General features: G+C 37.3%; 1 protein-coding gene across 1 annotated transcript; it reads right to left on the bottom strand.

Moving 5' to 3' along the window:
• Nucleotides 1-312: 312 nt before the first annotated feature.
• On the bottom strand, nucleotides 313-17,286 carry LOC140344930 (uncharacterized; the record flags this gene model as incomplete). Its single annotated transcript, XM_072432116.1, has 6 exons — nucleotides 17,240-17,286; nucleotides 13,591-14,215; nucleotides 10,062-10,154; nucleotides 9,674-9,828; nucleotides 3,842-4,442; nucleotides 313-405 (listed from the first exon to the last, which is right to left on the bottom strand). Coding segments are annotated over exons 2-6 (1,517 nt in total), but the record flags the coding sequence as incomplete, so codon positions are not given.
• Between the last annotated feature and the right edge of the window lie 1,065 nt (nucleotides 17,287-18,351).

The following is an 18,351-nucleotide window of genomic DNA, read 5'->3' as shown; positions in this document are numbered from 1 at the left end:
AGGGGGGAGACAAGAGCGAAGTTCTTTCAGTATTTTCAGCAATTCCTTTTGGGTTTTGGCTTTAGCTGGCTGCTCACTGCTGCAAAGAGCATACATTGGCATTGATTAGAGATATTCTGCATGCTTGCTGATTATAGCAAATGCTCACCACCCTCTAATTTAATTTTTCCTTTATGTCCAGGTCATTTCTTTTCACATTGTAAGAAAAGTAGAATACAACTAATATAATAGGGAGACAAAAATTTGGATAAAAACTCAAGTTCTTATGAGAAAAAAAAAAAAAACAAAAAAACAGAATGTTCAGTATCTTACCTGTAACCACTAGTAGATGGATTATGTTCAGAATCTGCCATCATCAAGGAAAACGCGCTCGAACTGCAAGGAGGAGGCTGGAAACTGGAGCCACTGAAAGCAAAGAAAATATAGCTAAAATAATACATAATAAACATCTCCCACTGAATGAAACACAAAATACCCCTTACCTGAATTCATTGTGGAAATCATTTAACATATTTTTTCATTCAATGATTTAACAAGGTAGGGGGATATAGGATTAGTTCAGACTGGAAATGAGGTTGCCTTGCGATTATTGCTTCCATACACCTCTGAACTGCACCCACTATTAGGATTCTACATATAATGGGCTTGATTTATTAAAGCTCTTCAAGGCTGGAGAGGATACACTTTTTCAGTGAATTCATCACTGATTAATTAGGAAACCGTTGGAACAAACCCTTAGGCGTATAATAAAGATATGCTCTTTAAACCAAAACTGTTCAAATAAAAAAAAAATACAAAACAGATCTGAGATGATGTGTAATGTAATGTTTGTATTGATGTAATGAGGGTGTTTCTAAATAAGAGAGAGCTGAGATTACATACCAAGAATTTACTATTCTTCTGTATTAATGTGATCTGGATGTACAACACTAGAAGCGCATTTTTTTTTTATTTAAAGAGTATTGATATAAGTAAGCTGTGACATGACTACGGTCTTTGTCGGCGCAATATAAATACTGTGTAATAATAATAATATATTATATCCAACCCAGGGGTGGGATACATAAGGCAGCGAGGAAACATGGTATGTGTTAGCAACAGGGGAAAAAATGGCAAACATGAGGGTCTCATCAACAGATATTTTGGAGGGGTACTGGTATACAGTGATTTGTATTTACCAAAAATGGTCCAAGGAAGTACAACTAGGGAATTGGCAACAGGTTTATCATTGTGTCCGAGTCACATTGTGTCCGAGTCACAATGATGCACACAGGTTCAATCTTGCAAAAGGTGCTACTTTAGATAGCACAAATTGCTATAAACCTAAATAAGTATAGTTGTATTTATGTAACTTTTATACTTTTCCCCCTTCCCTACACAGACCTAACCTAATCCACCTTCTCTTACACAGTTCACGGAGATCCAAGTACTGGGTACAGCTATTGTTTAAATTCCCTCACAGCATGTGGACAGCCCACTACAGACCCAATGACTTCCATAAGTTGTTTTATAAAAAAGTATTTATTGATGGTGCCCAACAGATGTCAATGGGGTAAGTGCAGCAGATTAGGGGGGGAATGCAGAGAAACGCTGCATGGATCTTGATTTGTACTGAAATATAGAGGGGTAGAATGGGTTAGCTTAGGTCAGTGTAGGTGGGGGGAAGATGAAGAGGGATAATAAAAACTGAAAGCAATTTTTGTTTTTAAGTTTTTGAAGACATCAAGCATTAATTTTGGTGCTTGGAGTCGTGCTAAACACCTCATTTGTTGGGAAAAAAAACAGAAGTAAAGCTCTTCAAGTATTTATAATGTTTATAATACCTTTCTAATACATAACATTGATAATTAAAATGTGATTGCCAAGCAGCAAATCCGTACTACTAAATGTTGAATAATCAAGTGATGTTCTATTAAAAGAAACCTATACTGAAAATATGGAGGCTGCCACTTCCCGCCCTTTTATACAAATACTACTTATTAAAAAAATGTATGGTAAATGAGGTAAAGTGATGGATTCACACTTTCTGGCTGCTGTATATTATAAAAAAAAATTGATGCAACACACAAACATTAAATCATTAATAACTCCCAAATACAAAATATTAAAGCCCATAAATTAATTAGGTACACAGAATGTCTGTGAACAATATCTAAAACAATGCATGAATCAGTAGTGCTCACCCATATATAAACCAATAATATAAAAATATCACTGATAATTTCAACAAAGTTCTTACAGTTCAAACATAAATAGCATAAACACTAAACACAGAAAACACTTTCCTGCAAAAAAAAAAAAAACAACAACAAAAAATGTGTACAACTACCACCTTTGTGATCCACCCCACATCACACAACCTCACCAATGTTGGCTTTAGGGGTTCTGCGCCTCCATGAATCTAGTTACCTCTAGAATAGTACAGACTACAGAAATTCAATGTTTCTATCATATGAATAATTTATATTAAGCAGAAAAGAAAACTCACATGGAACAAAAACTTTTTATTTTAATTTTTCATTTAACCTACATCAAGAGGCCTTGGACTGAAGCTGGTGGGCTGGCACATTAGAAGTCATTTGAATAAATGCCATTTGTAGATTATTTTCCTTCTTGTGGAATGATTTAGCTAAAATGTATTAAGCTCTTGAAAGGCTCCTTAAGAATCCACAACCTTCTTTCCCGTCAATAATTTTTAATAATTTTCAAAAAAATGCAACAAATTACATAGAAAGCCATAAAGATCACACGCTTCTTTCCAAAGGCCCATACCAAATCCCTTTTATTCATGGCATAATAATACCACACACCAGGAGCAAGCAGAACACCAGACCCTCAATATCTGAGGTTAAAATAAAACAGGCTCCACCTGACTATCCCCTAAAGGAGGTTCTAATGCACCTTAAGTTAGAACCAGGTGTTCCCGATTATAGATTTCAAGTGGTGGTAGATTTAGGGGTGCACTCATTGCATTTTTGTAAATGTTTATTAAAAAGAATAAATACACCATGTACGTTTTATCTGTATCAAACTTATTCAATGCTGACATTTTTTCAACTTAATTCTTTACATGACTATATATGTAGCTGAAATAGCAATACATAACAACTGTATTTTGTAAGAATAAGAGTAAATTTAAGAATATTGCTAAAGTTTGAACATAGTTGAGTACCAGCCAACAGGAGAACACCTTTGTCCAACTGCCTTGCCAGTATATGGGAGGTACTTACCTCTACAACAGTTCCCCCAATTCCCCTCGATTCCTTGCCAGTGCTGTAACCTTCATTAATGCCATTGCCATTTAACACTTCGGAGCATTCCCACGGCTTGCGTGCCCCTGCTGCAAGCCAAGTTCCCATCTCCCCACCTCTATGTCAATATTTTAGTGATGTAGGATGGAACTATAGTACATGACAAGGAATGTTTTCAAACAACTACTTTCCCAGCCACCCATACTATGAGAATGTTCCGGCCTGCCAGTTAAAAATTGTTTTTTAGGCTCTACTGCTTCATACTGGAGGGAGGTTGTGTACTTCCCTATACCAGTGCTTTTGTCCGGGGAGACAAGAGACCAGAATGCCTTGGTTAATGCAAGCAAAAAGATGAATGCAGGTTTATACATGCAAAACAAATTATATATAGATATCAGTTCCCCTCATCTGTTCTTACAAAAATAAATTTTCCTGCAATTAAACTGCAGTGCATTGCAAAGTAAATCAGCTATGAGGTCTCCATAAAAAAAAAATATATATATATATATATATATATATATTTTCTATATTTTATACTTTTGCTTTAAACATAATACTTCCATAATAATATTCATTTCCATACACATTACCTTTTTAATTCAGGCTCCTTTCCATTTTCATCCAGTTCATTGCTGCTTGAGTCATTGCCCATCTCCATGTCATCTGGTGAAATGCTGGAAGGATCCTCAGGCTGATGATGGCTTTGGAGGTCCTTAGCTTGAAGGGGTATTAATGTGGGATTTGTCTTGTAGGAACCATATTGCTGTTGTGAGTCTCCAGTCTGAAATGACATACAGTTTCTACCTGTGGCAGAAGTCTCATTAGTTGTAGAGCCCTTATTGCTTGCATGATCTTCTGGCTTAGGGAGCGATACATTAGCCGCCTCCACTAATAGAGGATCGACAAGGCCACCAGATTCTGGCAAGCCAGGCATCAGACCTTGAGATGGTGACACATGACTGGTATTGTACCTCTGTAAGACAGATTCACCTTGTCGGAGATAAAGACTTGTGGTAAAAATGTCCGAGGAAACATGATGCTGTCCAGTTAGAAATCCTGCTGACTGAAGTTGTACACCAGTTGGTAGTTCTAATTGTGTCTTAGTGGGAATATGATGTCCTTGCAATGAAAGATCCTGTTGGAAATCTTTGCTCTGGTTGGGCATTTCATTAAAAGAAAGGCTTCGTAACACTCAAACAATATGAAAAAATAAACCTGTGTGAAAGAAAAAAACATATTCAATATAAATATAAATGTAAACAAGGATAGCATTGTACATATCAAGTCTACCCTAGGTCTGAAAAGTATGGCAACATAAAGAAAGGGATGCTGATGAATTTTCCCGGATGCCCTCCCCCAGGAAAACTGGCTTGAATGTTTTCCACTTGTGAACAAAACATTGTTACTGTAGAATGATGGACAAATTGTTTGAAAATAGTCCTATAACCCTTCCTAGACTCATGCCAATTGCCATCATTTTGGGAATTGTTGCTTTCTAAATTCAGTGCTAAAGTCTTTCCTACTTGTAATTGTTATAACACTGGGTGCTCCAGACCAGGGAAATGCCAAAAATCCTTCACTTAGAATGGCCAAACTTGTAGATGATCAATTAATCATGGCTGCTATTTACCTTCTTAATTCCAATTAAAGTTGTAAGGATGTACCCATTTTTTTCCACAAACTTTTTCTGCATTGTGACTTAGTCTTTGTTCAATAAATACCTTGTCATGTTGTTCTTCTGAGGTTGTATTTATCTAATTTTAGGACCTGCTAAGGGCTTGATAAGTTTTTATTATGTCCTGACACACAAAACCTTAGAACTAAATTACTTTCGGACTTTGTTTTCACACGGCATAGGCATTCACACAAAAGTTGTTCATAATACACTTATGAATGTTTTAATGTTTCTTTGTTTCTATTGTGTTTTGCAAGGTAAAAGTTACACACTAAGAAAACTCAACCCCGAGAGGAAAAAACCCAGAACCGTTAATGGAGAGAAGACTCCATTTTGTGTGCAAAACTCCATCCTTGTGTGTAGAAATGTCCTCCGATATCCCAGATCTTGATTTGAAATTCCATTACACAAGCACACTGTTCTTTTTTGATCTCTCATCCTGCGTGAATCTTAATTTCAGACCAACTTCTAATTATGTGACACATTCCAGGCCTTCAGAACATACATGCTCGCTGTTCTCAGTCCAATATGATATATGTGTTTTCTTTCCTCACTACACCATGAGCTTCTGTCAGCTGCCCTCCCAGCATTTGCTCTAATTCCTCCTACCCACTATCCCATCTCCGCAAGGTCCTGTTCTTCACACCTTACCAACATCAGCTCCTATTTCACAATCCACTGCCAACTTCCCATTTACTTCATGCAATCCGTGTACAATCCAAGTCATCTCCTACCCATTACTCATACCATCACCCTTTGCTTCCTACTCATAAAGAGGAAAGACATGCCTTATTTATTCTAGGGAAGTCTTACAAAAGTAAAAAGGTGCTCAAACATCTCAATAAAACCAAATCTGTGAAAACTTTTAATAAGTCATAATGTGATCACCTAAATTTTGGAAATGTTGGTACATTTTTCAACAAGCTTGCTTTCTAGCAGTCAGGGGATATCAAATACACATTACATTATGTAGAACATTGTTCAAAGACATAACATGTAAATACATATGTAAATATACATACAAACTAACAAGATATAAAGACAAAGACACAAGTACCATGTCAAAAGAAATGACTTTCAAAATGATTAAGTAAAAGGAAAATATGTTAAATTTTGGAGTGCATATGTTGAAAAAGTACTTTGGGTATAAAAGAAAACAAGTTTTAGATGATGTTTGAGGGAATTTTTTACCCACTCCCCAAAAAGAACAAGCAGTGACCTCTAAGAATGTCTGAATATGTTGCTATGTTAACACATCAGCAGTCCCTGTGGCGTGTACAAGTTGTAGGTGGTGGTCAGGAGAATGGGAATACAAGGGGAGCTCATCATTGCTGAATGGGGTTATCAGTCTGTCTGGGGTTCTGATTAGAAAATGGTATGCAGGTGTTCATCAAGAAGAAAAAAAGAATATATAATTAGGGCAATTATTTGCTTGCCAGTTTGAAGAAGGTTATGGCGGGCATACCAGCCTAACGCTGCTCATAGCATACAGCACTAAATAATGAGCAAGGTTTCAAAGATTTGCTGTAAAGTTTTAGGACCAGTCAAGAAAAAACTCAGGAACAATGAAAGCAGAGAGTTGGAGTTTCATGGACAGTGTTCTTCCCAGCCCCTTTTTAGCTGGGTGCACCACCCGGCACCACCCTGAAAGTAACCACCCGGCTGTTTTTGAGTAGTTACTGAAGAGTTGGATTACAATACAGGGGCGACCACCCACATACAATTTCTTCCTACCCCTCCTAAAAATTTCTGTTTCAATACTGATGGGTCTTGCATTTATCACATTGCATTATTAATACATTCTTGACACTGGCATTGGTCAGTAAAAGTGTAGATGTGTTATTGATATTGCCAAAAGAGGACTCAATAACCTGTGCATTGTCATTCTTTCACGCTTGAAAGACCTGGCTGCTGTTCATGTCATTGTGCTATACCATATAACTGTGGCCAGCCAACTGGGCGTTTATGTAGAGAAATTTAGCTATAACCTATGAATACACCAGTGACAGGCCACTTGCTCGGGCCCTGCTAACCAACAAAGGCTTTTTTCAGTCACCAGTGAGCAGAATTTGCTAAACCTTGTATTAGAGATATTAGAAAGGCAGCATTTATACTGAACTTATTGACAGACATTTCCAATCTACAATACAACAAGATAGGGAGGCTGCGGGTCTGGTCATATATTGAACCAATGTGAAGACTTTCATTGCCTGTACAAATAAATCTATTGGTCTCCTATTGAAAAAGCAACATCCAACTGAAAATCCAGGCTGTCTTAGAATGCACACTCCTTCAAATTGACATCTACCCATCAAAACATTGCTGTTAGTTAGTTATCTGTGGTTAGAATATTGGTGATGGAAGGGATCGGGAAAGGTGAAAGCAAATTAAAACAAGCTAACCATCATGCATAAACACCAAAATGCTATAAAAGTCCATAAACATCCAAATATTTTCATTGAGTGTAAAATACAACGCTCAACACTTTCCAGCTTTCCTAAATTCTCCAGCTGTCATGGAGGAACTACACAAATCTAGCACACACTCTTCTAAAACTATTTTACCTTGTGCTTCATAGATGAAATGCATTGTGCAGTCAATAAGTACTAAAAAAGGAAAAGAGAAAAAAATATAATGATACCTGATCCCTAGCTAAGAAATACAACATACCATATATATGGCTCCTTAATATCCCTTTTGAAGCCCTCTTTTTACTGGCCTTTTACAGAAGACTTATACGGTGTTTTTTTAGGGAATGTTAGAAGTGCCAAACATACATCAGTGTGTATTTATACAGGTTCAGTGTAAAGCAGGTCAAATGAACACGCACCAATACCCTTTGTGTTAGTAGGAAACATAAGCTTCCGCTGCTCCATCGAATTCCAGAAAATGTTACCGGCACACCATTCTCTCCTATCTCGTGGCTTGGAATGACCCTGAATATAACAAGTGTTGTGTAAGCAGTAACGGGCAACCTACATCTGGGTCTTGTCGTCCCTCATCTCCAACAGAGACAGCATTGAAGTAGCCTCATCCCCCTCCCACATAAACACGTTATATAAACCTTGCTCCTATCTAGGCTACGCACCCATGTGACTGGAACACACAAACGCCAGATCCCTTCTAATCACACAAATTCTCTCCCTGCAGGGACCTATCAAGCCAAATTCTCAACAGCCTGACACTCCTGTTAACCATTGCAGCACAGCAAAACTCTGACACAGAACCATTAGAAAGGCCTGCGTGTGCTTTGGAATATAAACCGTGCATGGCCAACCTATACAATGATTGATGTTCATTTTGCTCCATGATGCCTATGGTCCTTGTATGTAATGACCTACACAAACTAATGCTCACCGTCTACATTCTGCTGCTCCTGCACATTGTATACAACAGGTAACCCAGCATCTTGCAGTTCAGAAAAAACATGATTTTATTTTGTGTCCATCAATTCAGCAAAACAGAATTCATACCCAGGCAGCTCAACCCAAGGCTAAAAATAATAGGAAGAATATGATTTTGGTGACAAATCTCTGATAAAATGTTTTATTATTCTGGTGATCATAAGTCAGAGTGACAAGGCATGGATGCCATCAATGCTATCATCTGAAATGTCTGTACCCGAGGCTATCATTCTGATGCCATGGCTTTAATACTTTTCCTAAGTCACCAACTTGGAACATGTAGGCATATAAAAGGAGTTTGGACTGCAGTCCCGTTACTCTAGACTGCAAAGCTTGTTTCAGGTCAGAGTATCAAATTTTTTAAGACGTCACGTAGCATTTTCATAAGGAGGTCAACAGTGTTTGCTTCCACATTTATCAGTAAAGGTTTCCTTTAAAAAATATTAGTTTTTTTAAGCCCTGCTTTAAGTGGCCATTTAAGCTTAGATGCTTCCAATTATTAGCCATTAAAGCGAATATTTTTGCAATAAAAACTGAACCACCATCTGGCTTTAAAGATCTCAAGGATTCTCTAGAAGAAAGTTATCCCTTTTCATGTGCTTAAATCTGATGCCAAATAACTGATATCATAAAACTTCTCTTTCACTAAGAGGAGTCGCATTCCCAATGAGGCAACCTCCATAATGTAGAACAAAGCAAAATAAAATAATATAGGAAGTCAATGAGTGATTCAACCACCCAACATTTCGTCCAAAATATGACCAATGATAAAAATGGTGTTCCAACAAATCTGATGTTAAAATACCAAGGAATTAATTGAGTATGCTGCAAATTTCATATACATCATTTGGGTATTAGAACTCTTATATTTACAACCATCTGAAAAAAATCTTCTCCGATGGTAGCTCATATAAACCCACATGGATTGACAAAAAAAAAGGTCTACAAGTGAGCAAGCACAACTGCCTAGCAAATTCTGTAAACAAACTGCTATAGATGTATACAGCAAGCACTAACATGGCTTTAAAACAAGCCATTCCTGTGCTCTCTAGAGTCAGGTTTCAGTTGGTTTCTAAAAACCTAGAAACATCTGCTGATTTATATTAGAAAAAAGGTTATTATCAAAATTCTGCTGTAGGATTTCAGTGACCTTTGAACACTAAATTCTCTCCAATGTTTAGAGAAAAGTGCGCTTGTTTTAAATGTTTTTTTTTCCTGCAAGCTGGAAATTTGTAAATGCTTTAGTATGCATAGTCTGGGTGCAGGTTCTCTTTAATGTACAAAAATACCTGCAAAAAATACTCTCACATAGTATGATTATATTTATAGAATGTGTACATTACCTTTAACCTGCTGAATGCAGTGCAGAGCATAGCGGAGAGAGGCAGCAGTGCTTGACTTGCCCCGAAAACTCTTCTCAGGGGGGAGACAAGAGCGAAGTTCTTTCAGTATTTTCAGCAATTCCTTTTGGGTTTTGGCTTTAGCTGGCTGCTCACTGCTGCAAAGAGCATACATTGGCATTGATTAGAGATATTCTGCATGCTTGCTGATTATAGCAAATGCTCACCACCCTCTAATTTAATTTTTCCTTTATGTCCAGGTCATTTCTTTTCACATTGTAAGAAAAGTAGAATACAACTAATATAATAGGGAGACAAAAATTTGGATAAAAACTCAAGTTCTTATGAGAAAAAAAAAAAAAACAAAAAAACAGAATGTTCAGTATCTTACCTGTAACCACTAGTAGATGGATTATGTTCAGAATCTGCCATCATCAAGGAAAACGCGCTCGAACTGCAAGGAGGAGGCTGGAAACTGGAGCCACTGAAAGCAAAGAAAATATAGCTAAAATAATACATAATAAACATCTCCCACTGAATGAAACACAAAATACCCCTTACCTGAATTCATTGTGGAAATCATTTAACATATTTTTTCATTCAATGATTTAACAAGGTAGGGGGATATAGGATTAGTTCAGACTGGAAATGAGGTTGCCTTGCGATTATTGCTTCCATACACCTCTGAACTGCACCCACTATTAGGATTCTACATATAATGGGCTTGATTTATTAAAGCTCTTCAAGGCTGGAGAGGATACACTTTTTCAGTGAATTCATCACTGATTAATTAGGAAACCGTTGGAACAAACCCTTAGGCGTATAATAAAGATATGCTCTTTAAACCAAAACTGTTCAAATAAAAAAAAAATACAAAACAGATCTGAGATGATGTGTAATGTAATGTTTGTATTGATGTAATGAGGGTGTTTCTAAATAAGAGAGAGCTGAGATTACATACCAAGAATTTACTATTCTTCTGTATTAATGTGATCTGGATGTACAACACTAGAAGCGCATTTTTTTTTTATTTAAAGAGTATTGATATAAGTAAGCTGTGACATGACTACGGTCTTTGTCGGCGCAATATAAATACTGTGTAATAATAATAATATATTATATCCAACCCAGGGGTGGGATACATAAGGCAGCGAGGAAACATGGTATGTGTTAGCAACAGGGGAAAAAATGGCAAACATGAGGGTCTCATCAACAGATATTTTGGAGGGGTACTGGTATACAGTGATTTGTATTTACCAAAAATGGTCCAAGGAAGTACAACTAGGGAATAGGCAACAGGTTTATCATTGTGTCCGAGTCACATTGTGTCCGAGTCACAATGATGCACACAGGTTCAATCTTGCAAAAGGTGCTACTTTAGATAGCACAAATTGCTATAAACCTAAATAAGTATAGTTGTATTTATGTAACTTTTATACTTTTCCCCCTTCCCTACACAGACCTAACCTAATCCACCTTCTCTTACACAGTTCACGGAGATCCAAGTACTGGGTACAGCTATTGTTTAAATTCCCTCACAGCATGTGGACAGCCCACTACAGACCCAATGACTTCCATAAGTTGTTTTATAACAAGGTATTTATTGATGGTGCCCAACAGATGTCAATGGGGTAAGTGCAGCAGATTAGGGGGGGAATGCAGAGAAACGCTGCATGGATCTTGATTTGTACTGAAATATAGAGGGGTAGAATGGGTTAGCTTAGGTCAGTGTAGGTGGGGGGAAGATGAAGAGGGATAATAAAAACTGAAAGCAATTTTTGTTTTTAAGTTTTTGAAGACATCAAGCATTAATTTTGGTGCTTGGAGTCGTGCTAAACACCTCATTTGTTGGGAAAAAAAACAGAAGTAAAGCTCTTCAAGTATTTATAATGTTTATAATACCTTTCTAATACATAACATTGATAATTAAAATGTGATTGCCAAGCAGCAAATCCGTACTACTAAATGTTGAATAATCAAGTGATGTTCTATTAAAAGAAACCTATACTGAAAATATGGAGGCTGCCACTTCCCGCCCTTTTATACAAATACTACTTATTAAAAAAATGTATGGTAAATGAGGTAAAGTGATGGATTCACACTTTCTGGCTGCTGTATATTATAAAAAAAAATTGATGCAACACACAAACATTAAATCATTAATAACTCCCAAATACAAAATATTAAAGCCCATAAATTAATTAGGTACACAGAATGTCTGTGAACAATATCTAAAACAATGCATGAATCAGTAGTGCTCACCCATATATAAACCAATAATATAAAAATATCACTGATAATTTCAACAAAGTTCTTACAGTTCAAACATAAATAGCATAAACACTAAACACAGAAAACACTTTCCTGCAAAAAAAAAAAAAACAACAACAAAAAATGTGTACAACTACCACCTTTGTGATCCACCCCACATCACACAACCTCACCAATGTTGGCTTTAGGGGTTCTGCGCCTCCATGAATCTAGTTACCTCTAGAATAGTACAGACTACAGAAATTCAATGTTTCTATCATATGAATAATTTATATTAAGCAGAAAAGAAAACTCACATGGAACAAAAACTTTTTATTTTAATTTTTCATTTAACCTACATCAAGAGGCCTTGGACTGAAGCTGGTGGGCTGGCACATTAGAAGTCATTTGAATAAATGCCATTTGTAGATTATTTTCCTTCTTGTGGAATGATTTAGCTAAAATGTATTAAGCTCTTGAAAGGCTCCTTAAGAATCCACAACCTTCTTTCCCGTCAATAATTTTTAATAATTTTCAAAAAAATGCAACAAATTACATAGAAAGCCATAAAGATCACACGCTTCTTTCCAAAGGCCCATACCAAATCCCTTTTATTCATGGCATAATAATACCACACACCAGGAGCAAGCAGAACACCAGACCCTCAATATCTGAGGTTAAAATAAAACAGGCTCCACCTGACTATCCCCTAAAGGAGGTTCTAATGCACCTTAAGTTAGAACCAGGTGTTCCCGATTATAGATTTCAAGTGGTGGTAGATTTAGGGGTGCACTCATTGCATTTTTGTAAATGTTTATTAAAAAGAATAAATACACCATGTACGTTTTATCTGTATCAAACTTATTCAATGCTGACATTTTTTCAACTTAATTCTTTACATGACTATATATGTAGCTGAAATAGCAATACATAACAACTGTATTTTGTAAGAATAAGAGTAAATTTAAGAATATTGCTAAAGTTTGAACATAGTTGAGTACCAGCCAACAGGAGAACACCTTTGTCCAACTGCCTTGCCAGTATATGGGAGGTACTTACCTCTACAACAGTTCCCCCAATTCCCCTCGATTCCTTGCCAGTGCTGTAACCTTCATTAATGCCATTGCCATTTAACACTTCGGAGCATTCCCACGGCTTGCGTGCCCCTGCTGCAAGCCAAGTTCCCATCTCCCCACCTCTATGTCAATATTTTAGTGATGTAGGATGGAACTATAGTACATGACAAGGAATGTTTTCAAACAACTACTTTCCCAGCCACCCATACTATGAGAATGTTCCGGCCTGCCAGTTAAAAATTGTTTTTTAGGCTCTACTGCTTCATACTGGAGGGAGGTTGTGTACTTCCCTATACCAGTGCTTTTGTCCGGGGAGACAAGAGACCAGAATGCCTTGGTTAATGCAAGCAAAAAGATGAATGCAGGTTTATACATGCAAAACAAATTATATATAGATATCAGTTCCCCTCATCTGTTCTTACAAAAATAAATTTTCCTGCAATTAAACTGCAGTGCATTGCAAAGTAAATCAGCTATGAGGTCTCCATAAAAAAAAAATATATATATATATATATATATATATATTTTCTATATTTTATACTTTTGCTTTAAACATAATACTTCCATAATAATATTCATTTCCATACACATTACCTTTTTAATTCAGGCTCCTTTCCATTTTCATCCAGTTCATTGCTGCTTGAGTCATTGCCCATCTCCATGTCATCTGGTGAAATGCTGGAAGGATCCTCAGGCTGATGATGGCTTTGGAGGTCCTTAGCTTGAAGGGGTATTAATGTGGGATTTGTCTTGTAGGAACCATATTGCTGTTGTGAGTCTCCAGTCTGAAATGACATACAGTTTCTACCTGTGGCAGAAGTCTCATTAGTTGTAGAGCCCTTATTGCTTGCATGATCTTCTGGCTTAGGGAGCGATACATTAGCCGCCTCCACTAATAGAGGATCGACAAGGCCACCAGATTCTGGCAAGCCAGGCATCAGACCTTGAGATGGTGACACATGACTGGTATTGTACCTCTGTAAGACAGATTCACCTTGTCGGAGATAAAGACTTGTGGTAAAAATGTCCGAGGAAACATGATGCTGTCCAGTTAGAAATCCTGCTGACTGAAGTTGTACACCAGTTGGTAGTTCTAATTGTGTCTTAGTGGGAATATGATGTCCTTGCAATGAAAGATCCTGTTGGAAATCTTTGCTCTGGTTGGGCATTTCATTAAAAGAAAGGCTTCGTAACACTCAAACAATATGAAAAAATAAACCTGTGTGAAAGAAAAAAACATATTCAATATAAATATAAATGTAAACAAGGATAGCATTGTACATATCAAGTCTACCCTAGGTCCGAAAAGTATGGCAACATAAAGAAAGGGATGCTGATGAATTTTCCCGGATGCCCTCCCCCAGGAAAACTGGCTTGAATGTTTTCCACTTGTGAACAAAACATTGTTACTGTAGAATGATGGACAAATTGTTTGAAAATAGTCCTATAACCCTTCCTAGACTCATGCCAATTGCCATCATTTTGGGAATTGTTGCTTTCTAAATTCAGTGCTAAAGTCTTTCCTACTTGTAATTGTTATAACACTGGGTGCTCCAGACCAGGGAAATGCCAAAAATCCTTCACTTAGAATGGCCAAACTTGTAGATGATCAATTAATCATGGCTGCTATTTACCTTCTTAATTCCAATTAAAGTTGTAAGGATGTACCCATTTTTTTCCACAAACTTTTTCTGCATTGTGACTTAGTCTTTGTTCAATAAATACCTTGTCATGTTGTTCTTCTGAGGTTGTATTTATCTAATTTTAGGACCTGCTAAGGGCTTGATAAGTTTTTATTATGTCCTGACACACAAAACCTTAGAACTAAATTACTTTCGGACTTTGTTTTCACACGGCATAGGCATTCACACAAAAGTTGTTCATAATACACTTATGAATGTTTTAATGTTTCTTTGTTTCTATTGTGTTTTGCAAGGTAAAAGTTACACACTAAGAAAACTCAACCCCGAGAGGAAAAAACCCAGAACCGTTAATGGAGAGAAGACTCCATTTTGTGTGCAAAACTCCATCCTTGTGTGTAGAAATGTCCTCCGATATCCCAGATCTTGATTTGAAATTCCATTACACAAGCACACTGTTCTTTTTTGATCTCTCATCCTGCGTGAATCTTAATTTCAGACCAACTTCTAATTATGTGACACATTCCAGGCCTTCAGAACATACATGCTCGCTGTTCTCAGTCCAATATGATATATGTGTTTTCTTTCCTCACTACACCATGAGCTTCTGTCAGCTGCCCTCCCAGCATTTGCTCTAATTCCTCCTACCCACTATCCCATCTCCGCAAGGTCCTGTTCTTCACACCTTACCAACATCAGCTCCTATTTCACAATCCACTGCCAACTTCCCATTTACTTCATGCAATCCGTGTACAATCCAAGTCATCTCCTACCCATTACTCATACCATCACCCTTTGCTTCCTACTCATAAAGAGGAAAGACATGCCTTATTTATTCTAGGGAAGTCTTACAAAAGTAAAAAGGTGCTCAAACATCTCAATAAAACCAAATCTGTGAAAACTTTTAATAAGTCATAATGTGATCACCTAAATTTTGGAAAGGTTGGTACATTTTTCAACAAGCTTGCTTTCTAGCAGTCAGGGGATATCAAATACACATTACATTATGTAGAACATTGTTCAAAGACATAACATGTAAATACATATGTAAATATACATACAAACTAACAAGATATAAAGACAAAGACACAAGTACCATGTCAAAAGAAATGACTTTCAAAATGATTAAGTAAAAGGAAAATATGTTAAATTTTGGAGTGCATATGTTGAAAAAGTACTTTGGGTATAAAAGAAAACAAGTTTTAGATGATGTTTGAGGGAATTTTTTACCCACTCCCCAAAAAGAACAAGCAGTGACCTCTAAGAATGTCTGAATATGTTGCTATGTTAACACATCAGCAGTCCCTGTGGCGTGTACAAGTTGTAGGTGGTGGTCAGGAGAATGGGAATACAAGGGGAGCTCATCATTGCTGAATGGGGTTATCAGTCTGTCTGGGGTTCTGATTAGAAAATGGTATGCAGGTGTTCATCAAGAAGAAAAAAAGAATATATAATTAGGGCAATTATTTGCTTGCCAGTTTGAAGAAGGTTATGGCAGGCATACCAGCCTAACGCTGCTCATAGCATACAGCACTAAATAATGAGCAAGGTTTCAAAGATTTGCTGTAAAGTTTTAGGACCAGTCAAGAAAAAACTCAGGAACAATGAAAGCAGAGAGTTGGAGTTTCATGGACAGTGTTCTTCCCAGCCCCTTTTTAGCTGGGTGCACCACCCGGCACCACCCTGAAAGTAACCACCCGGCTGTTTTTGAGTAGTTACTGAAGAGTTGGATTACAATACAGGGGCGACCACCCACATACAATTTCTTCCTACCCCTCCTAAAAATTTCTGTTTCAATACTGATGGGTCTTGCATTTATCACATTGCATTATTAATACATTCTTGACACTGGCATTGGTCAGTAAAAGTGTAGATGTGTTATTGATATTGCCAAAAGAGGACTCAATAACCTGTGCATTGTCATTCTTTCACGCTTGAAAGACCTGGCTGCTGTTCATGTCATTGTGCTATACCATATAACTGTGGCCAGCCAACTGGGCGTTTATGTAGAGAAATTTAGCTATAACCTATGAATACACCAGTGACAGGCCACTTGCTCGGGCCCTGCTAACCAACAAAGGCTTTTTTCAGTCACCAGTGAGCAGAATTTGCTAAACCTTGTATTAGAGATATTAGAAAGGCAGCATTTATACTGAACTTATTGACAGACATTTCCAATCTACAATACAACAAGATAGGGAGGCTGCGGGTCTGGTCATATATTGAACCAATGTGAAGACTTTCATTGCCTGTACAAATAAATCTATTGGTCTCCTATTGAAAAAGCAACATCCAACTGAAAATCCAGGCTGTCTTAGAATGCACACTCCTTCAAATTGACATCTACCCATCAAAACATTGCTGTTAGTTAGTTATCTGTGGTTAGAATATTGGTGATGGAAGGGATCGGGAAAGGTGAAAGCAAATTAAAACAAGCTAACCATCATGCATAAACACCAAAATGCTATAAAAGTCCATAAACATCCAAATATTTTCATTGAGTGTAAAATACAACGCTCAACACTTTCCAGCTTTCCTAAATTCTCCAGCTGTCATGGAGGAACTACACAAATCTAGCACACACTCTTCTAAAACTATTTTACCTTGTGCTTCATAGATGAAATGCATTGTGCAGTCAATAAGTACTAAAAAAGGAAAAGAGAAAAAAATATAATGATACCTGATCCCTAGCTAAGAAATACAACATACCATATATATGGCTCCTTAATATCCCTTTTGAAGCCCTCTTTTTACTGGCCTTTTACAGAAGACTTATACGGTGTTTTTTTAGGGAATGTTAGAAGTGCCAAACATACATCAGTGTGTATTTATACAGGTTCAGTGTAAAGCAGGTCAAATGAACACGCACCAATACCCTTTGTGTTAGTAGGAAACATAAGCTTCCGCTGCTCCATCGAATTCCAGAAAATGTTACCGGCACACCATTCTCTCCTATCTCGTGGCTTGGAATGACCCTGAATATAACAAGTGTTGTGTAAGCAGTAACGGGCAACCTACATCTGGGTCTTGTCGTCCCTCATCTCCAACAGAGACAGCATTGAAGTAGCCTCATCCCCCTCCCACATAAACACGTTATATAAACCTTGCTCCTATCTAGGCTACGCACCCATGTGACTGGAACACACAAACGCCAGATCCCTTCTAATCACACAAATTCTCTCCCTGCAGGGACCTATCAAGCCAAATTCTCAGCAGCCTGACACTCCTGTTAACCATTGCAGCACAGCAAAACTCTGACACAGAACCATTAGAAAGGCCTGCGTGTGCTTTGGAATATAAACCGTGCATGGCCAACCTATACAATGATTGATGTTCATTTTGCTCCATGATGCCTATGGTCCTTGTATGTAATGACCTACACAAACTAATGCTCACCGTCTACATTCTGCTGCTCCTGCACATTGTATACAACAGGTAACCCAGCATCTTGCAGTTCAGAAAAAACATGATTTTATTTTGTGTCCATCAATTCAGCAAAACAGAATTCATACCCAGGCAGCTCAACCCAAGGCTAAAAATAATAGGAAGAATATGATTTTGGTGACAAATCTCTGATAAAATGTTTTATTATTCTGGTGATCATAAGTCAGAGTGACAAGGCATGGATGCCATCAATGCTATCATCTGAAATGTCTGTACCCGAGGCTATCATTCTGATGCCATGGCTTTAATACTTTTCCTAAGTCACCAACTT

This window comes from Pyxicephalus adspersus, unplaced genomic scaffold (genome assembly GCF_032062135.1).
Source record: "Pyxicephalus adspersus unplaced genomic scaffold, UCB_Pads_2.0 Sca210, whole genome shotgun sequence".
NCBI lineage: Eukaryota > Metazoa > Chordata > Amphibia > Anura > Pyxicephalidae > Pyxicephalus > Pyxicephalus adspersus.
Note: the sequence above shows the minus strand (reverse complement) of the source record. Positions and strands in the feature narration are given on the sequence as shown.